A 19552-nucleotide genomic window follows, 5' to 3' on the forward strand; every position below is an offset into this window, starting at 1 on the left:
TGAAAGTTGAGAGAATAAGTTTCCACTCACAAATATGTGGGAAAGTTCATGTTCCTGGGAGGTGTTTCTATGGCCATGTGAGTGCAGGCTTACTTCAACTGATGTCCTACAAAATTATATGCAATCTAAAGCTGTTGTTTTATATGCAAATCTGAATATTTCACTCAGTTTCTACTGATTGGTTGTGAGGAAAAGTATAAAATGCAACTAGAAAGTAATTGTCATGAGGGCAGCAATACTAGCTCTGCATGCAGCCTTGGCATTTGACATTCTTATTTACTTTTCATAATGCTACACAAATTCTGGCACACATTCAGCTGTAGCTTTTCTAACTTAATTTTAATGTTTTTTATGCAGCCTGCTTCAGTTCAGCAGATCCCCATCCCCATCTATGCACCTCTGCAAGGACAGCATCAAGCCCAGCTGAGTTTAGGAGCAGCACCAGCTGTTTCACAAGCCCAAGAGTTGTTCAATTCCTCCTTACAACCTTACAGGTAGGTAGCATATGCAAATTTCTTTGGGGTTTTAGTGTCAGAATTACTGAATTTGGTTCCCTGCAAACTTGTTTTGTGCTCCATAGCTGCCTCATCTCCCTGTCTTCCCCAAAACCCCTTCTGTCTGAGAACTCTGTATGCAGATTGTCTGCCTTGTACAGATGTGGTTGTGAAATAGGGGGTTAAAAACGATGCATGATAGTTACATCTTCAGGAACCAGGGCTAAAGAGCTGAAAGCATCAGTCTGTCATGCTAAGAGGACAGAAAGTGTCTGTCCTTTTAGTTCAGCAATTTGTTCTTCCTAATCAAACCACCACTGGAGTCTTGAAACATTGTGAAGTTGCAGTTTGAACTCGTAGGGGGTAGAAAACCTCATTGCAGATGTGTGAGGGGCTGCATGGTATGTTCTAGAATGTTTTCTGTTGGCTGCAAAAAGTAACAGCAAGACCAGTATCTGCAGTAGCACTGGTAGCCAGACAGACCTTCCACTGTCAGCCTTTCAAAGCTTCCTTGCATTTCCTATCAAAACTGCTTCACAGCAGCATAATTCTGATAAATGTTGTTAGTTCCACTTTGAGAAAGCTGCTTTGGAAAGTTAATTAGAGGGTTTTGCATGGGCTGTAGTTAAACCTGCTTGTTGCAGTGTAAAAGGCTGAGGCCACAGAAGGTTTAATTAATTACATTTGTATCCTGACTTTGTAGCTTGGCTGACTTTGTGGGACCAAATATTGCTTGTCCTGCTGCAGCTGACAAAAGCTGTTGCAAACAGTTGGCTAATTGCAGAAACACAATCAGGCTGGCATGTGGTGCAGATTAAATAAATCTGATCACACACAAACGTGGCATTAAAGGAGTTGTAGCAGTGTGAGTGCTTCTCCCACATAGAAATTGTGCAGAGGAGGATAAGCTTGGAGATGTACAGGTTGCTGGTTTAAAGCATTTCAAGCAAAAGTTAAAAGTGAGCTAAAATAAAAACTGGTGAAAATAATTTTGGCTCCATTGAAGCCAATCCTCTGCATGCAATCTGGAAGAGTTTTTCCAGTGCTCAGAGGATGGCTGTACCAGTGTTTTGCAGTGAAGAAAGTGTTTGCAGAGCAAAGCTCACCCAGGTGTGGGCACAAGCAAACCCCACCACACCAGCAGAGGAACAGGAGCAGTGCTGTGCTCAGACACAGCCAGCAGCAGGTGAAGAAAAAGGTGTTTTCACATCAAAAACACTCTCCTCTGAGCTCAAAAGCTTCGAGAGGAGCATTTCTCTAAAAACTCTTGATTCTTCAGGCTGAAGGTGGCTACTCACCAAGTTCCTGCTGGCAATGTTCAGATAAATTCTTCTGATGGACTAAACCTGTCTGTGGTGCTTTGCTGGCTTGGGTCTTCTTTAAACAAACTGCACCTGCTCCATGCTGCTGACAAAGGAATTGAATATCTGGTTACAGTTAAAGGCTGTGAAGTCTTTTGAAACCAAAACATTCATTTGGAAGCTACCATGGTCAGCATCCAGTGACTTAAGCTGGATTAGAAGTTGGACTGTGGAGCTCTGTGGAGTCAAGAGAACACAGCAGTTCAGTTAATGACCAAGTGAGGCTACTCACACTTGCTTTCCCATCCTGCCTTGTAGCACAGGAGCCAAGAACTGACAGCTTTTCTGTGTTAGAGTTAAGTTATCCAGTAATTATTGCATGAACATCTAAAGCTAATTGTGATTGAAGATTTTAGTAAGAAGCCACATTGTTTGTTCCTGTGATCTTTAGTAGCAGCTGTTATTTTGTTGTGTGCAGTGGAAATTGAAAAAAAATCTGCCTTTCTCAGGTGAAAATGTGTTCAACAGAGATAGGCATCCTAATTCTGTTTATAAATAAAAGCTGTGCTCTTCATTTCTGGTGGCTCATTGTTGAGCTCTGTCAGAATTTTTATGAAGGACACTTGAATCTCTTGCAGATCCCAGCAAGCTTTTATGCAGAGTGGTTTGTCTCAGCCATCACCAGTGGTTCTGTCTGGCACAGCCTTACACAACTTCCCAGCAGTGCAACACCAGGAGCTGGCTAAGGCCCAGTCCAGCCTGGCATTCCAGCAGACTTCCAACACCCAGCCTATCCCAATCCTGTATGAGCATCAGCTGGGGCAGGCTTCAGGGCTGGGAGGCTCTCAGCTGATTGACACACACATCCTGCAGGTAGGAAATGCAAACCTTCTGCACTGGGCTGACACAGGAAATCAAGTCTGGCCCAACTTGGGTGGCAGGAAACTTCAGACACTTGGAGGAGAGTGTTCTTTTAATTTAATTAATGTACATTAGCTTAATCTCTGAATTGAGGCTTGTTCCCCAAATTATAGGGCTCCTTGTGCTTCTGTCATTAATTAGAGCTTCAGGTTTAATTTCTCTTAATTGTGATAAAGGGCTGTTCCAGCACCTGCATAATGAGAGTTTATCACAAAGTGAAACCTTCCCACTTGTCAGCTTCCCGTGCTGGGGTTTCTCCTGCACTGGTTGATGCACCACAGGACTGCTCTCCTAAATGCTCCTAACGGGATGGTGTCTCCTGCTTTTCCTAGGCCAGAGCTACGCTCACTCAGGCTTCAAATCTCTACTCTGGGCAAGTTCAGCAGCCTGGCCAGAGCAATTTCTACAACACTGCACAGTCTCCCAGTGCTCTCCAGCAGGTAAACTATGGCATGGTAAATTTCCTACATTGTATTCTTCCTAAAAGCATGTTGTGGTTGGTGGTGTCTGTGGGGTGGGAATAGGGAGAAGGGCTGAGACAACCTTTAATTCTTCCAGAATAAAAATGGAATGTTAATAGTGAAGGAGGGCTGCAGCAGCAGCACTGCACAAATTGAATGGCTCAGAAGTTGGATGGCATGCAGTTCATATTGATCATTTATCCCTGGCATCCTTGTCTTGAATAGTTCATCTTTCAGTATGGATAATTATTTAATTGGCAAAGTGCAGTTGCTAATTGATTGAGGCACATGATGGCTTTATGGAAGCAGCTATCAGGAGTGGTGGAGAGAGACAGGGGCAAACTCCAGCTGCTTAGTGCAGCCTGATTGTTAATACCAGTTCCCACTGAGCTGGAACCCAGGAGTGCTCACAGAAAATAACTGAGAAGTCAGCAGATAACTCCACTGATTCGAAGGTTTTTTCATTCTTTTGTGAAAGAACTGCTAAATTGCTCTATGCAAGCATTCTGACATATTTGCAGGATGCTGTCTACTGGTTTCCATCTTCTGGTTTGGTTTTTTTTTGGTTGAAATGGCTTCTAAGAAAAAGCTTGTGATGGATTGAGTTACTATAATAGCCTACCTCATATGCAGGAAAAGTTGCCAAGACAGAGATCTAGAAAAGTTGTGAGAGATTGGAAATCTAGCACAGTTTTAAGGACCTTTTAGAGGAGTTGGTACTTCCATTGTGTTCAGTTCTGGCTGTTTCTCTGATTTTAATCTGTTACCCTTCAGAGCAGAATCCTAGTAAACTTTTCATATTTGGGATTCCCAGGTCATTCCCCTTGTCACACTCAGAATTTAATTTTGCAGGTAGTGGATTGTCAGACCATGCAGTAACTCCTGCCAGTCAGGGCACTGCTGTTGTATTTCCATGTTTATCACTGCCACTCTCTGCTGTTTTCAGCCCATAGCACTCGTGGTAAACACAAGCAAGGGATAGGCTGTGTATTTTTGGCATTGTTTTTAAGCTCAAACTGCTGGCTGTTGGAGCTCCTGGAAAGTAAAATCTATTTTTTATCTGTGTCCTTTGATGGCTTGAATTATTTGAAATAAACAAATAAGCCAGTCATGTCCTGTACCTCACCCACAAACTGATTATTTTGTTCTGCTTTTGTTTTCTGAGTTGAATTAAATTTCCCTGTCACACAGTGAAATCATGTTGAATGATGCTGGAGGTAGGAGATCTCATGCTTTTCTGAGAGGCAAAGACCCAAATGCCATTAGAACTGATTATAAAGGAAAACTGAGCAATAAATTTATTTGCTTGCAGCTCTCTGGTTAAATAAATGAACTCATTAAGCCATTTGCCTGTGATAAAGCTGAAATAGAGCTAGTAACAAAAGTGACATCATGGCCTTTGTGTCTCTGTTACTGGTGATTTTGTGCTCTCTCTGCAGGTGACAGTACCTTTGCCAGGATCACAGATTTCCCTGCCCAACTTTGGATCCACAGCACAGCCACTGATTGCCCTGCCCCAATCCCTACAGCCACCACTACAGCACACCCCACCACAAGCTCAGGCTCAAAACCTGAGCAGACCTGCCCAAGTGACCCAGCCTTTCAGAGGATTGATCCCAGCAGGAACTCAGCACAGCATGATTGCTGCAACTGGAAAGGTAACAACACTGCCCCAGCTACAGGACAGAAATTAATGTGAAGCACTTTGCTGGTTTTATATAACCAGCACAGCAACTCAGGTTGACTTCTTGCAGCTTAAAAATCTGCCTCAGCTTTAGAAGATAAAGAAGCCAGTCAGGGTTAATGCCTTAGTGACTGGGTCTGTGCATTTAACTGAGGTTTTGTAGCTAACTTGGTGCTGGTCCATTTGCACTGCAGGAATGCCTGGTTTGATAGTGACAGCATGGACTAGTAGGGGATTTTGTGTAGAAACCATGTGGAAAACAGTACTGAGGTGTTGGTAGAGCAGCAGGGGATCAACACCACTCTGTCAGGGCTGGTGGCAGATTCTGGGCCTGCTTGAGTTTGGTGCTTTGCTTCTGGACTCAAACCAGAGCAAGTTGTTTGGGTTCAAGGGTTTCCAGTGCAAAAAGGGGAGTTCAGGGGCTTCAGTGGATTCTGTATCAGCCTTGACCTTAAGCCAGAATTAAATATTAAATTAAAATTAAATACTGCTGTTATTGCTGGGGGTCTGCCTTTCTGAAAAGAACAGCACAGTGCATATTAAGAATATGGCATTGTAAGCAAGACAGGATCTTTCTGTAAGGAAAAAAGAAAAGGCTGGTCTTGAAGCTCAGGAAAACTGACAGGTCCAGTAATGAAACAACACTAAAATACTGCAAGAAACTTAAATATCATGGGGGGAATTCTCTCCTCTCCTTTATGTGAAGCTGCTAAGGTAATTGCTAATGAGAGGATGTGTGTGGAGCTGGCTTCCAATCACAAGGTCTCTTGTCTTAGATGGAATCCCAGCTTTACAGGCACCGGGGATTTTCGGATAGTGTGCAGCACTCGGGAGTTGCAGTCCGCTTCCAGGTGAGCAGTGGGTGACACCCTGCACATGGACACAGCCCACTGGCACAACAGCAAGGTCCTCCCACCTCAGAGGGACTGATCTACCCCTGCATCTGCAATCCCTGCAGCTTCTGGCCTAGATTTTAGGGTGTTTTTGAATATAAAATAACCCCACAGTCCCAGTGATTTACAGCTGCCGTAAGAAAAAATCTCAGGGGTTAATTCCACGTCTTGGTCAGTAAATGGCAACCAGAATTTCAGACCAGCTAGATGAAGTTTACATCTCCTCACCCCCAGAGTGTGCACAGTGATTTTTTCAGCTTTCCAGCTTCATGGGATCTGGCTAAATCTTTCCAGCTTCGCAGTTGTTAGGAGCCCGTTCTGCAAGCAGCAGCGTGTTTCTTGCTGCAGTTGTCACTGGAAAATGATTGCTCATTTCAGCAAAAAATGAGGGAAGAGCTGCAGTGTGATGCTGGCCTTAGATGACTTTCCTGCCCTGCTCTAAGATTCCTCTCATGTTCCTGCTAAAGAAAGTCAACTTAAAACAGCCTCTCGCTTTTAAATGATTTATTGTTGCTGCTACGCTTCATGGCCATGTGTGGAAATAAACTTTCCAAAGATCAGTTTATTCTGTTGAGTGTATCTGCAAAATAGCATTCAAGAGTCATTGCTCCAGTCAGTCTGGAGATGATTTTGCATGAATGACAGCTCCATTTTTGCTGTGCTTTGGGTTTATTTATTTTTATAGACCTGGACTATTTGGTGGTATTCTTCTTCTCAGCGTTTTTCAGGATTATTTCTAAATATTTTCATGTGGTACTTGAGATGGGAGTCTTGGATAAGGAGATCTCAACTCCAAAACATATCTTTTTTTTTTTTTAGGGCCAAATAGATGAAATGACTCTCAAACCCCCTGTCATTATGCAGGAGGAGCAAGTTAGAAAGCCAATATACCATTGCTTCAAGTGCCAGATAGGGCAGGAAAATTGTACACAGAGGTGCTTGTGGTGCTGGGCCTGTCCTAATTATAAGAGGCTGTTCTGCAGTCAGGCTTTCATCTCCACTTAAGTGACCTCTTTTCATTGAGGTAAGCTAACAGCTGCTTAGCAAATGTAGTTTTTTTAATTAGAATTAACATGTCCAATTGCTGTGTTTTTCAGATATCAGAAATGGACCTGAAGGCCTTTGGAGGTGGCATTGATGTTAAACCTGGAACCCCACCAGTTACTGGCAGGAGTACTACCCCAACCTCCAGTCCCTTCCGGTAAATCTCCCTCAAGCTCAAAATTCCTTAAAACCAGAGCTAGAAAATGTACCAAGTCATGCATGAGCAGCCTTTTCTGGGAGGTATGAGCTGAGGGGCCACTGATACACGAGACAGTGCTTAATCTGAGCTCATGAGCAACATTCCAATAACTCATCACATCTGCTGTAGTTAAACAGAAGGAAGTAGCTGTGAAATAAAAGGTGAAAAGCACTTTTTTGGGTAAATGAAACTAAATGAGAAGTGGCAGGGAAGATGAGGCTTGGGATGAAACTGCAACAGAGTTTATCAGAATTGTGGTGTTGGAAGTGAAAAACACTAAAAGACTTAGCAATTGTGACAGCAGTTTTGTTAGAGGAGTAAGTGTTGCTGCAAGGTCTGTAAGCTGTTCACGAGTGAAATTAGTAAACAAAACAGACTCCTTTAAACTTACAAAACACTGGTGTGTGGAGCTGAGCTGCTGTCCCTGCCACTGGTGCCCCTCTGCACAAGAGCTCTCTGCAAGGCAAGCTCTGTTTCCTAAAGAAGGCTGTTCACTCTTCTTTTTCTGTTCACTCTTCTTTTTCTGTTCACTCTTCTTTTTCTGTTCACTCTTTTCTCTCTGAGGGCTGTTTGCTGCCCTTCTCCCAGATAATCACTCAAGCTTCTTGTAATTCATGGTGATTCAACACCTTGGGAGTTTCAGTGGAGGGTCACGTTCTTAGCCAGATAAAACAGGGAGAGCATTTTCTGTGAATTCTTGAAATCTGTCCAAGTGCATTTTGAAACATTTGACAAGAGGTCAGAGTAGAAGCAGCTGGATATTCACTGCCTGTTGTGACAAGCTCTGAACTTGCCATGACAGAGCAAAGAGTGGCTGCAGAGGAGCAGGACTGAACATGAGATAGCAGGGATGGAAACTACATCTAACATCACAAACATCACCAATCTAACATCAGTGTTTGTGTCATGAGTACTTGAGGGGGAGAGCTCTTCCATACAGACATGCTCTGGAATCTCTTCATAGCCTAAATATTTCTGATTCTGCTTTCTCTTTGAATTCTGAAGTTCTGAGGGTTTTTTGTACATAGAAGCTTCTCTACAGAAAAAGTTTCACGTCAGCTTTTCCAGGAGATTCAGTCTTCCTCCCTCTAGTGCTGAATTTCTAGTTAAGTTGTAACTAAGAGCAGAAACATCCTGTGAATGAAAGCAGTTGATTTTAACTGGAGTTCTTTCCTTTAGGGCCAGTTCTACGAGTCCTAACAATCAGTCCAATAAAATGAACAGCATTGTCTACCAGAAGCAGTTCCAGTCAGCAGCTGCAGCTGTGAGAATGACACAGCCCTTTCCTGCACAATTTGCACCACAGGTAGGTGATGGGTGGCTTCCTGCAAACAGATTTGTTCCTCTGTGTGACCTGGTGGCTCTGACTCGACTGTGTCTCCTCAGGTTTTATCATGGGGAGATACAAAATGGAATCCTTAAAATGAAATGGCGTAAGAAACCCGATTTCAAGATCAAAGCAAAAAAAAAAAATTACCTCTCTGATCTTGCTTACAAGTAGTGCTGATTTTGTGGTGTTTAATTTTGAGGTCTGTGCACACTGAGGAATTCAATACAAGTTGTGAATGATGTAGAACAGACGGTGTTGTGGCTTCCCCAGGCAGCTGGAAAGTCCTGCAGAATCAGGTCCTGTGCTTGGGGAAGGGGAGAAGCTTTGTGTCTCAGAAGGGTCCCAGTGCACATTTGACACAAGACAAAGCAGATTTGCAGCTCTGAGGTATCGAAGGAGCAGTTCAGGTTGGAAAGGATCTCTGAGGTCACCCAGTCCATCCAAGGCAGGGCTGGTGGCAGAGGGGTTGATTTGCTTTGGCATTCCAGGGAGCACAGCTTACAAGGGTGGTGCATCTGCTGCAGGTGACTGGAGCCAGGCTCCTAGGGAAGTGTAGCCTCTCTAAAAGTGTATCTCAGACAGAAAGGATATTTCTGTCTTCCTTTTAGCATTTGGAGCTTTTGACCGCAGGGCTTGAGATTTGATTTCTGGATTGGCACTGGCAGAAACTGCCTCACCTTGCTGGGGCTGCCTTTCACCAGTGATGCTCCAGTGCCTTGTGAAGGTCTTCTCCCTGGTCACAAGCTGGGTTGAAGTTGTTGGTGCTGCTTTCAGGCACAGCAGCTCTGCAGGGCTGTTTTGCTCTTGCAGTTCAAACCTGTTTTCTTGACATTCCTTTCATAGCAGAGTAGCAACTTTTTCCCCTTTAAGATAATGCCAACGTGCAATCGAGTTGGCAATTTTCTAATTGAGAAATGTCTCTTTTTGTTGTTTTTCCCCCACTTAGATCCTCTCTCAGCCTAACCTGCTCCCTCCATTGGTAAGAGCCCCATTTACTAACACCTTCCCAGCGCCTGTTCAGAGGCTGCCGGTAGTTCTGCATAGTCAGATGCCGTCTCAGATGAGCACAGGCCTTATGAGCCACCCTCAATTACCACGTGTGGCCAGAGGTCCTTGTGGATCAGTACCTGGAGCCAGAGGCACTCAGGCCCAGGCTGCGCTGAAGGCTGAACGAGACGTGAAGGTCAGTATGTGAACAGCAGTGCTGTTACCAGCAGTTCAGGCTGACAGCTCCTAGGGCAGGGATGTGTCTGCAAGTCACGGCTTCAGAAAGTGCCTCTGGACCCCAAGCCAGCAGCCAGGCTCTTAACAGCTGAACACAGAGCTTCTCTAAGCCCTGGTGCTTTTTAATAAGAATTTTAGACTAAAATACTTACAGGGAGCTTCCTGTCTCAAGTGGTGTTGTGGTCAGCAGCTGTGGAGCTGCCACTGCTGTCCAAGGCAGTGTGAGGTGTCAGGAGCCTGGTTATCCTGGAGTGAGCAGTGAGGCTGCACACCTGGCTGTCAGCTGTCCTGTCACCCCAGCTCCTCCTGTCCCAGCCAGCCTCACTCCCTGGGGCCTCTGGAGAGTCCTTTCCCCGTGGTTTGAAGCGCCTGTGGTGAATTCTCTGTGCTAGAATGGTGCACTCCCCAGGGCAGGGGGCTGCATTTCAGTAGCAGGTGATGAGAGTCACCCTAACTTGTTACAGCACTTTGGGACCCTTCAGTTCGAGGTAAACTTTTCTTCCAAGGCTAGACTGCAGTGTGGGACATCTGTGTAGGGACTCTGCTGGACACTGAGCCTGTTTGCTGCTTGAGTCGATGGTGCTGAGGGGCTCCTTCATGTGCTGCCATTCCTGGGACGTGTGCACTGAGGTGTCAGAGCAGGAGGGTGTTGTTGTGGCTCTGCATGACTGGGGGAGGACTGATTTCAGTTCCACGAGGTTGGTCCATTTCCTACCACCAGTTTATGCAGCCTGTAGATGCTTTTCCAGGTGGAGCTTAACACACTGAGTGTGCTCTGTGGATTGAATGTAGCCGGTCAGAGCAAATGCTAACACAGTTCTGGTGATTTAATCTCCTGCAAACACCACTCAGAGCAGTGAGAGTTACTCTGTCATGCTTGGTTACTGGTGATCAAGTCATCCAGCATTAACCCCAGGGGATGGCTGAAATTTGGACAAAAGGTTTCAGGTGTCCATCTGGCTCCAGTAAAACCAGGCTGTTGCTGCAGTCCTGCACACCAGAGTTCACAGGTTTGTTTTCTGTTTTGTTGCTGCTCGAGTTACTTGGAGCAACTCCACGGTGTGAGAGCCAAGGCCTCTTGTTCCAGACTTCTGCTGTTTTGTCTCCCCGTTGTTGTGCATGTGTGTCCCAGCCCCGTTTTTTGTAAAATAACCAGAAAATACTCAGAGAGGTACATGGAGGCTTAATGCCTGTGTTGTAGTTTGGGTTCCTTGTGTTAAGATACTCCTTTTTTATTTAAAATAAAAAGCTGTTTGACTGCAGTGGACTTTATTGTTCAGCTTGTGAATGCTGGAACTCTGCATGGAGTGTGTGCAGTCTGGGCAGGAAAGCCGAGTGCTTGCTCTGCAGTGTCTGATCTGCACAGTATCAAAACTGGAAGTGGAATGTGTCAGAGCAGGAGTTGCACAGGTGCAGGTCAGGCTTGCTGGTGGGATTGAGAGGAAGGAAGGCAGGCAGTGTGTGCTGCCTGGGATGAGGCTCAGTTGTGACCTGGATCATTCACATCCCCACTGCAGGCTCGGGCTGTGCCCGCAGCCACGGGAGGACGTGGGGTGCTCACACTGCTGCTCAGAGAGGCCCTGGGGGCCCAGGCTCTGCTCACCTCTGACCTGTGCTAGGAGAAGCTGCAGCCTGAGCTGCTGCCAGCAGTGGTTGTACTTACACAGCTCCGCAAGAGCAGAGGAGTACAAAGAGGTGAGGAGATACTTCAGACTGGTGTCCCTGATCCTCTTTTTTGGGAAAGGATTAGGAAGAGCAAGGGAGGCCTAGGCATGATGTTGAACTACTGCTGAGGAGCCAAGCACCCAGATGTGGTGACATCAGGGAAGCAGCAGGATGGACACTGCCTTTCTAGGAAGGTCTGGCCACTGCGGTCAGTCCTTCCCTTTTCATACGGGAAATACTTGTGAAGTCACTCCAATTCCAGTGCCCTCTCTTCAGTAAACTTATTTTCTCCCTCTCTTAAGGCAAAGCAAAGAGCAGAGGTCCTTCAGTCCACCCAGAGATTCTTTTCTGAGCAGCAGCAGCAGCAGCAGAACAAACCCATAGGAGGCAAAGCCCCGAAAGTGGAGGAGAACGGGAACAAACCCAGCGAGGCCATTGCTGACTCTCCAGGAGTCTGCCAGGACAAAGCCGAGGAAAAGCCCACCCCTGCTCCTGCTGCCACACCCAAACCTGTTAGAACTGGACCAATCAAACCTCAGGCAATCAAAACCGAGGAAACAAAATCTTAGAGGCCGCGTTCCCGTGGAGGGTGGGGGGAAGGGAAGGGTGGGCGAGGTGTCAGCAGCGTCAATTGGTGGCCCGAAGGATGAAGAGCAGCCTGCTCTCCCTGCCGGGCTCTGAGCAGCCCCACGGGGCATAGAAGCCAGCAGCAGCTGGGTGCCAGGAGCTGCTGTGTGTCCAGCAGCTGCTGCTGTGTGTCCAGCAGCTGCTGCTGTGTGTCCAGCAGCTGCTGCTGTGTGTCCAGCAGCTGCTGCTGTGTGTCCAGCAGCTGCTGCTGTGTGTCCAGCAGCTGCTGCTGTGTGTCCAGCAGCTGCTGCTGTGTGTCCAGCAGCTGCTGCTGTGTGTCCAGCTGCTGCTGTGTGTCCAGCAGCTGCTGCTGTGTGTCCAGCAGCTGCTGCTGTGTCCAGCTGCTGCTGTGTGTCCAGCTGCTGCTGTGTGTCCAGCTGCTGCTGTGTGTCCAGCAGCTGCTGCTGTGTGTCCAGCAGCTGCTGCTGTGTGTCCAGCAGCAGCTGTGTGTCCAGCTGCTGCTGTGTGTCCAGCAGCAGCTGTGTGTCCAGCAGTTGTGTCTCAGCTGCTGCTGTGTGTTCAGCTGCTGTGTGTCCAGCAGCAGTTGTGTGTCCAGCTGCTGTGTCCCAGCTGCTGCTGTGTCCAGCTGAGCCCCCCAGGCTCTCAGGGCTCACATCTGCTCTAACAGCATGAAGGCTGCTTTGGGGTGCGTGCTCGCACCCACCTGCTTCCCAAAGCCACAGCACGGAGAGTAGCAATGGTGGGGAGGCATTTCCTAGCTGACACAATGACTTCTCTTATTATCTTCAGCTGCTATTCATCTTTTTATAAACCCTTGAGTATGAGAACATGCAGATCTGAAGATGGTGCTGGGCCAAGTAACGTGTGTTAAGTTTTTAGTGATTTAAGAAGCTTCTATCTTGTATAAACAGAGGGATCCAGGGATTTGCCACACAAGGTTTAACCTAACACAGAGTTAAGTGTTGGATTTCCCTCTGGAGGCAGTGCTTTGCTGGCTGCTGCTGCTTGGATGACAATTTACTGCATTTAGATCACCATATGAAAAAAGCTACTTGGCCACCTGTGTCCTCTCCACCCGTTGCCCCCTCAGTGGCTCTCACCCCTGGAGTTGAAGGTTCGTTGCATCAATAGTCAGATTTGTTCTGTTCACCCCTGTCCAGCTGTCTTTATATGATGCCAGTGGTCCCTAAACGGTTTCCAGTTTCTGTCTGTAACACAGCAACGAGCACTTAAACTGTGCCACGAGAATAAAAGAAACCTTATCAGATTACTGAGAGCTTTCTCTCAAAGGTGCATTCTTTATATCAGAGCTGCGTCGCACCACCTCCTTGCCCACAGTGTGCTGGAAAGTAGAATCAAGTCAAAATAAATGCCTTTTTAATTGTATCCTCTAGTATTCTAGCTGTAGGACAGTACTGTATGATACTTCTGTGAATGTAAGATATCCTGTACCTGCTTATGATATGTAGTAGTGACTGTGCTATACTGGAGCTGTTTTTAATAATGTTATTCTAGAGGTTTTTTTCCAGACAATGATTGAAAAAGCTAATAAAAAGCACCAGGTACCACATCAGTAGCAGAATTTGCTGGTTTTTTCTGGGATTTTGGTTTTTTTTTTCCTTTTTTTTACGTTTTTTGGAAGGAAGAGTTGAAAGTCTAATGTGTATAATTTTGTTCAAATGACTGCAGAAGCTGGAAAGGCTGTTGCTGCTATTGATGCCTAGTGAATCGCTATTGGTTATCTTTTTATATAAATATATATATAATTTGAATTTTTGGAAACTAGCTGTGATGTCAACTTTGGAAAAAAGTATCCCACTTGTAGTGTGAGTTGGCATTGTACAGAAATTAACAGCCATATTGGTCTAGAAATGTTAAACTTAATTTTTTTTCCATTTGTACAGGGGTAACGCACTGTATGAAATATGTACGGTCTTATTTACATGGGTTTGATTACAGAAACTAATAAAGTATTCTCTAAATAAAGCCCCTGGCTGCTCTCGTGATTGCTGCAGGAGGTGAGTGGAGCTCCCAGGGAAAGGCTCCTGAAGGAAAATGCTCCCAGAAGCTCCTTTGTGGCCACCTCTGGGTGGGAATTGCTGGGAATTCCAGTGGGTGGAGTTGGGATGATGCCGGTTGTCCCCTCAGCCAGTGAGTGACTGTGATGCCTGAAGTTTTGGCTTTCACATTTCCCAGGTTCTGTAGTGCATTGGTAACTCTGAGCTTCATGTCAAGTGTCAGCCAGTTCTCCTCACAGCTCAGGCACACACAACAATCCTTTTCCAGCCCCACAACCAAGGACACCGCTGCAGCTCCAGCCCCAAAAAGCACAACCAGCAGCAAATTGAGGAGAGCAATCTGGGAGGATGGGACTGCATCACCTGCAGCTGGAATGGGACAATTAACCCCAATATGGAAATGAACAAAACTGATCAAAGTGTGAAAACTCATAACCTCCATCTTGGGCATAGCCTTGGCCAGGCTCTTGCAGTGCCCAAGGTGCATCCTTGGAAGGATTTTTAATAAATCCCTGCTTTATTCCTTTAACTCTGACCAGCCCCTGTTCCAGGCAGCCTCTGGAGGCACCAACAGCCCCGGGGGAAAGGGATGAGTTCAGGGAGCCTGCTCTGCCCTGCCCTGCCCTGTGGGATCAGGACAGGCAGGATGTGCTCAGCCGGCCACAAGAGGGAACTTGATCCTACAAACACCGGGAACCTTTGGTGTCTTGGGCTCTGAGGAGTAATTCCTGCCTGGGGAGAAGGTGCTGGCTGGCTCTGCACCTCTGGGGAAAGGGAGGATGCAGCCAGGAGTGTTGGGGTGGCTCTGCAAGCACCCCAGGTTGATCTGTGGTCAGAGGTGTCGCTGCCAACGCTGGGGTGGGGTGGGAAGCAGCAGCTTAGGGCCACCAGAGGAGCTGGAGTCCATTCCTGCCCAGGCTGGTTTTGTTCAGGGTAAAACTGCAGCAATATGGAGTAAATCAAAAGTGCTGGAATCCACAAATGCAGCCATGGGCAGAAGGAATCTCTGAGCAGGTCACACTCGGGGTAAATCACCTTTTTCACAAGGATCTGTAGGAGCACAGCTGCAGTAAATGCTTGGAAAGGAGGGTGGGCATGGACTGAGTGAATGTGGACACTGCTTCCATCTAGAAATGGGCTACAAAAGTAACTGAGTTGTGGTCATGTTTCCCTGCCCTGAGGTTGTTTTCAGCTTGTTTCATCCTAAAAGGACACCCCAAAAAGGGGAACTCATTCACCAGACTTCTATTTTTAAGGAAATGCTGCTGAAAGGATTACTGTTAAATTCTGTAGTAATAAAACCATTGGGAAGTCAGAGGGATTTCTCACAGTTGGCTGTGGGAATGTACCAGGCTTTGGACTATCAAAGGGAGTTTTTCTGCAGAAGTTTAATTAAAAGTAAATGTGCCTCCAAATAACCCAGGTTTGATGTGTGCCTCTCCAAAACCCCAAACCACGCCAGCTGCCTTTGAGGCCAGGTGGAGCTTTCAGTCATTGACCCCCGTTGATGGAGTATTTTCATGACATTTAATCAGATAACTTGCTCCTGGCTATTTACACTGGAGTAGCTCTTGCTTTTTTTTAATTTGAATGGGATTTGGTGTGTAATCTCTTTTCTAGGACTCTGGTCGTCAGAAATAATTGTGTGAACCTCCCAGAAATCAGGGAACTATTTTCTTCAGGGAATTCAATTTCTTTTTCCTTAATAATGTTGAGGCTGTGAAAAGGTTGTAACTTTTCTCCAGGGCAAGAGCCAGAGGGGGGTTAAATGTGACTGGGGCCAGATCCAGCACCCCCCTGGGCTGAGGCTGGCTTCTTGCTGGGATGTGGGCAGGGAGGGCTTGTTTTCCCAAAGCCTGTTAAGTAAAGCAGTGTATTCAGCGCTGTTCAGCTCCAGCCCAGCTTTCTGGAAATCCTGTGTACATTGGCTTGTCCTCCTTTATTTTCTCAGTCAATTAAGAGATGGACTTCCCAGCCTGAAAGGCCCCAGTGCGGGGAGGGCCGGGAGTGTCTGCCCTCGGTGTCTGGGCTCACCGAGGTGCTGCTGCTCCCCGGGGCTCTGCACAAACCCTGCCTTTCATCCCGGGCCTTGGCTCACACCCCCGGGGAGCTGTGGGGTGAAGGGGGACTCCAGCCTCGCCTCCCGTCCTGTTTCGGGCCAGAAATGCCTTTCTCCCATCCTTGGTGGCAGGCTTGGCTCTCCCCAGCCCCAGGGCTCCCAGCTCTGGGTGTGATAGTGACAGGGTGACTGTTCCTGACCCTCCTGGGCTGAGCCCTGCTGCAGATCCTGGGGACAGCAGTGCCCAGGGGGATCCTTCACCGGCCCTGCCTCAGGTGAGATTCCCAGCCTGGCTCTGGGCCTGCCCTGGAGCAGGAATGAATCTTTCAGCCTCCTCCCTCTTCTGGGCTCCCACCTGCTGCCCACCCTGTAGCTTAAACAAACATATCTTCCACAGATCATCTCACTTTTTACAACCATTGCATATTTTCCCAAAATAAAGCGGGGGGGGGATGATGGATGAACCAAATGCTTCATTGTGATACACAAATACACAGTGCTACACCTAAGACAACAGTGTTAGTGTTGGGAGGAGAGCAATGGGGTGAAGCATCTCACTGAAAATCCCTGGAGCTGCAGGTGATCATCACAAGTGTCCCACTGTGTTCTCTGTCCTTTTCCACTGCTCCAGTACCTGGTGTATTCCTGCCTTCCAAAATGTGGCATTTTCCTGCTCACAGTTTTACAATTCCCCCACCAGCACCTTCAGCCTGTAGGTGCATCAAGAGGGGCACCAGCCCACCACACTCCCTGGAAAACAGGCTTGGTGAGGCAGCAGTGGAGCTGGGCAATGTTTATTGGGCCAGGACCCTGTGCAGCCCCTGGGGACTGTGCTTGCTGCTGCCCCAAATGCCAGAGGAAGAAAGAAGCCTCCTCCTCCTCCAAGCTTTCTACCATAAATAGATAAAACAGCGTGGTTTGGTGTGGGGAGAGCTGCTGGCCTGGAATGTGAAGCTGAAGCACATGGCTGGAAGGGCTGGGTACCGAGAGGCCATCCGGCTGCAGGATGCCCTGCCAGCACTCCTCACCCCTGCTCTCTTGGCTGCTTTTTTTTTTCCCTCAATAAAAAAAAGGCTTGTGCAATGTGTGTCTGTGTTTTCTGCTGCTTTTCAGCCTAGTCGATGATTTTTGGAGGTGGCTGAGCTCCAGGATGGCCCTGGGCACCGGGAGTGTGGGATGCCAGTGGAGCTTGTGGGATCTCTGCATGAGAGCTCTGCAGGGCTGGAACCTGGAAACAACAGAACCTGACCCCATGGAGGGGATCACAGCTCACAACTAGGGAAAAAAATGTTTATTTTAAGGCAGGATCCTCCTGCACAGCTCTTCTACCACCTGTCCTGCCCAGCCCTCACCATGCCTGAATCCTCCCTGCTCAAATTCGGGCTGGCCAGGCTGGGTGCTCAGGGAGAGTGCTGGGTATTGCTGTGACCCTTCCCAAACCCACCGAAGCTGATCAGAGCCATTCCCCTGGCTCTGCCAGGCTCTGGAGCAACGCTTCATCTCTCTCTGCTGCACTTGAGCACAACGGGATGTGGCTGGGCAGCGTGCGGCCCCCAGCAGCAGCCGAGGCTGTGTCGGGGCAAACGGGGAGGGAAGCGGGGTGCCAAGGCACGCACCGGGGTCCCGGGGGCAGAGCCGGGGCACTGCCAGCCTCGGCTCACGGCCGGGACAGGCGGACGGGGTAGGTGACCATGTTGAAGCTGTCCCAGGCGAAGAGCTGCCGCTCGGCAGGGTTGTAGTCCAGCATGCTGAGGTAGCGGAAGCGGTTCTCGAAGGGGATGCTGAGGGCCCGGCTGCTGCCCGTGGCGGTGTCGTAGGCAAAGTTGACGGTGGCGTTGGGAGCCGAGTAGCTGCTGACGGTGTAGAGGGTGCCGCAGATGAGGAAGGCGTTGGCCACCCCTCTCTTGCGGATGTTTGTCTCCCAGGTCCGACGGATCTCCAGCGTCTCGGGGTCCAGCTTGGAGAGCACGATGGCTCCCCGGGCCTTCTCAGTGCTGTAGATGACCCAGAGCCCCGTCTCATCCACCGCCAGGTCGATGTCGGTGTAGCCCCCCCAGGAGTAGGGGTACTGCCCGTGGTAGCCGGCGCCGGGGATCTCCCTCTCGGCCGTGATGCTCTCTCCCCGCAGGTCGTAGCGGGCCACGGAGCGGGAATGGCGGGGCTGGAAGAAGAGCCCGCCGCGGTAGATGACGGCCCCCGTGCTCTCCAGGGGCCGCGGCAGGATGTGCACCTTGGCGGGGTAGCCCCGGGCCAGCTGCTCGGCCTCCTCGTACTGGAAGAGCTGGCGCACCTCGGTGCCCACGGTGTCCACACGCCAGGTGTTGTCCCGCGTGAAGGGCGGCACGGGCTCGGGGTCCTTCATCCACACGCCGTACTTGCCCGCGATGGAGTCCGCCCGGCCGAACACCACGGGCTCTCCCACCCACACCAGCTGCCCGCAGCCTGCTCGGGGACAGGACGGGACAGACGGGGGTCACCGCCAGCCCCTCGTGAGCAGCGGGACCCGGGGCCGGCCCGGCGTGCCCGTACCTGAGTCCTCCTTGGCCGGGCGGCCGAGCGCCGTCTCCTCCAGCAGCCGGGACACGGGAAGCTCGCTCCTCTCCGACTGCAGCTCCTGGTAGCTGAGGGGCTGCGGCTCCCAGCGCGGCGCTGCAGCGGGGCCGGGCACAGCGTGAGCGGGGCTCAGCCAGCCCCCCGCACCGCCCGCCTGCTCCTGCCGCCCTCGGGGGGCTCCGGGCCGGGCCGCCGCCCCCCGAAATGCCTTGGGCAGGAGCCCGGTGCCCTCTCCCACTGCAGCAGGGCACATCTGCGACTATCGCTTGGGGGGAAACTCCGAATACCCCAGATTAGCACGGTACATCACCCCTCTGCTGCGGGGCAGGCGATGGGATGGGGCGGGGTGGGGAGGGAGGTGTGGGGCAATGGGCTGCGACCTCCCGGCAAGGCTGAGCCCAGCAGGGTCCCCGAGAGTGGGTGCACAGCATGGGGGCCGCCCACGGCTCCCGGCCCCGGCACTTACCCTTGGCGGGGGCACGCAGCGTGTCCCGGCCGGGCCCCTCTCTGCCGGGGGGGCAGCGGGCGGCCCGCAGCCGGGTGATCTCCTGGGCGCTGCTCTCCAGCCGCCTGCCCAGCTCCTCTTTCTCCCGCTCCAGCCGCCCCTTCTCCTCCTCCAGCCGTGACTTGGCCCGCAGCAGCTCGCCGTACGCAGCCTCCAGGCGGGCGGCCGCGGCCACTTGCTGGGGGTCCCGTGCGCCCCCCGGCTCGGCTCCCCGCGGCCCCGAGCCCCCCGCTCCTCGCTCCCGGCTCTCCAGCCGACTCAGGCGGGCGGCGAGGGCGGCCAGCTCGGCTCGCAGCTCGGGCACGCCGCCGGCAGCCTCGGGGCAGGCAGCCTCCACGGGGCTGGCGACCGTGAAGGAGTAGGTGCAGTGCCCGGAGCTGTCATGGGCGCGGCGGAGGAAGGCGGTGTCCGCCCGGCCGCCCAGGGCCACGGAACCCCAAAGCAGCACCCAGACCCCCAGCATGGCCCCAGCGCCGCCCCTCTGAGCGCACCGGCCACCGGCGCCCGCATTTATAGAGGGTCGGGGCGGCGGGGGGCGGGCGAGCCGGAACCTTCCAGATGCCTGCGGGGGTACCGGCACTGCCCCGCCGCCTCCCCGAGGCCGTGTGCCAGG

General features: G+C 50.1%; 2 protein-coding genes across 5 annotated transcripts in view; one reads left to right on the top strand and one right to left on the bottom strand.

Moving 5' to 3' along the window:
* The window catches only part of PRRC2C (proline rich coiled-coil 2C), a 68624-nt gene extending 55544 nt beyond the window's left edge, over positions 1 to 13080 (top strand). For 2 of the 4 annotated variants that reach the window (XM_058843324.1, XM_058843325.1), the window contains exons 28-36: positions 358 to 494; positions 2434 to 2668; positions 3049 to 3171; positions 4617 to 4835; positions 5638 to 5712; positions 6852 to 6955; positions 8177 to 8303; positions 11519 to 12013; positions 12284 to 13080. In XM_058843324.1, coding sequence (XP_058699307.1) covers positions 358 to 494; positions 2434 to 2668; positions 3049 to 3171; positions 4617 to 4835; positions 5638 to 5712; positions 6852 to 6955; positions 8177 to 8303; positions 11519 to 11785 — 1287 coding nt within the window. In that variant the 3' untranslated portion in view covers positions 11786 to 12013; positions 12284 to 13080. The remainder of the gene's footprint in view (positions 1 to 357; positions 495 to 2433; positions 2669 to 3048; positions 3172 to 4616; positions 4836 to 5637; positions 5713 to 6851; positions 6956 to 8176; positions 8304 to 11518; positions 12014 to 12283) is intronic. The other 2 variants (XM_058843327.1, XM_058843326.1) reach the window with 2 other exon arrangements.
* A 306-nt stretch (positions 13081 to 13386) lies between these two features.
* MYOC (myocilin) lies at positions 13387 to 19540 on the bottom strand. Its single transcript, XM_058843328.1, has 3 exons — positions 18901 to 19540; positions 18411 to 18530; positions 13387 to 18323 (listed from the first exon to the last, which is right to left on the bottom strand). Exons 1-3 carry the CDS (start codon positions 19400 to 19402, stop codon positions 17539 to 17541), a joined length of 1407 nt encoding a protein of 468 aa, XP_058699311.1. The 5' UTR covers positions 19403 to 19540; the 3' UTR covers positions 13387 to 17538.
* Positions 19541 to 19552: the final 12 nt, after the last annotated feature.

Source organism: Poecile atricapillus, chromosome 7 (genome assembly GCF_030490865.1).
Source record: "Poecile atricapillus isolate bPoeAtr1 chromosome 7, bPoeAtr1.hap1, whole genome shotgun sequence".
Classification (NCBI taxonomy): domain Eukaryota; kingdom Metazoa; phylum Chordata; class Aves; order Passeriformes; family Paridae; genus Poecile; species Poecile atricapillus.

What these genes read in the sequence shown, in the direction of transcription:
- MYOC (XM_058843328.1), bottom strand. Translation starts at nt 19,402, where the DNA reads ATGCTGGGGGTCTGGGTGCTGCTTTGGGGTTCCGTGGCCCTGGGCGGC. An exon ending in GCTGCGTGCCCCCGCCAAGG is followed by an intron (nt 18,531 to 18,900) that starts GTAAGTGCCGGG and finishes GCCCCGCTGCAG; the next exon opens with CGCCGCGCTGGGAGCCGCAG. An exon ending in CCCGGCCAAGGAGGACTCAG is followed by an intron (nt 18,324 to 18,410) that starts GTACGGGCACGC and finishes GTCCCCGAGCAG; the next exon opens with GCTGCGGGCAGCTGGTGTGG.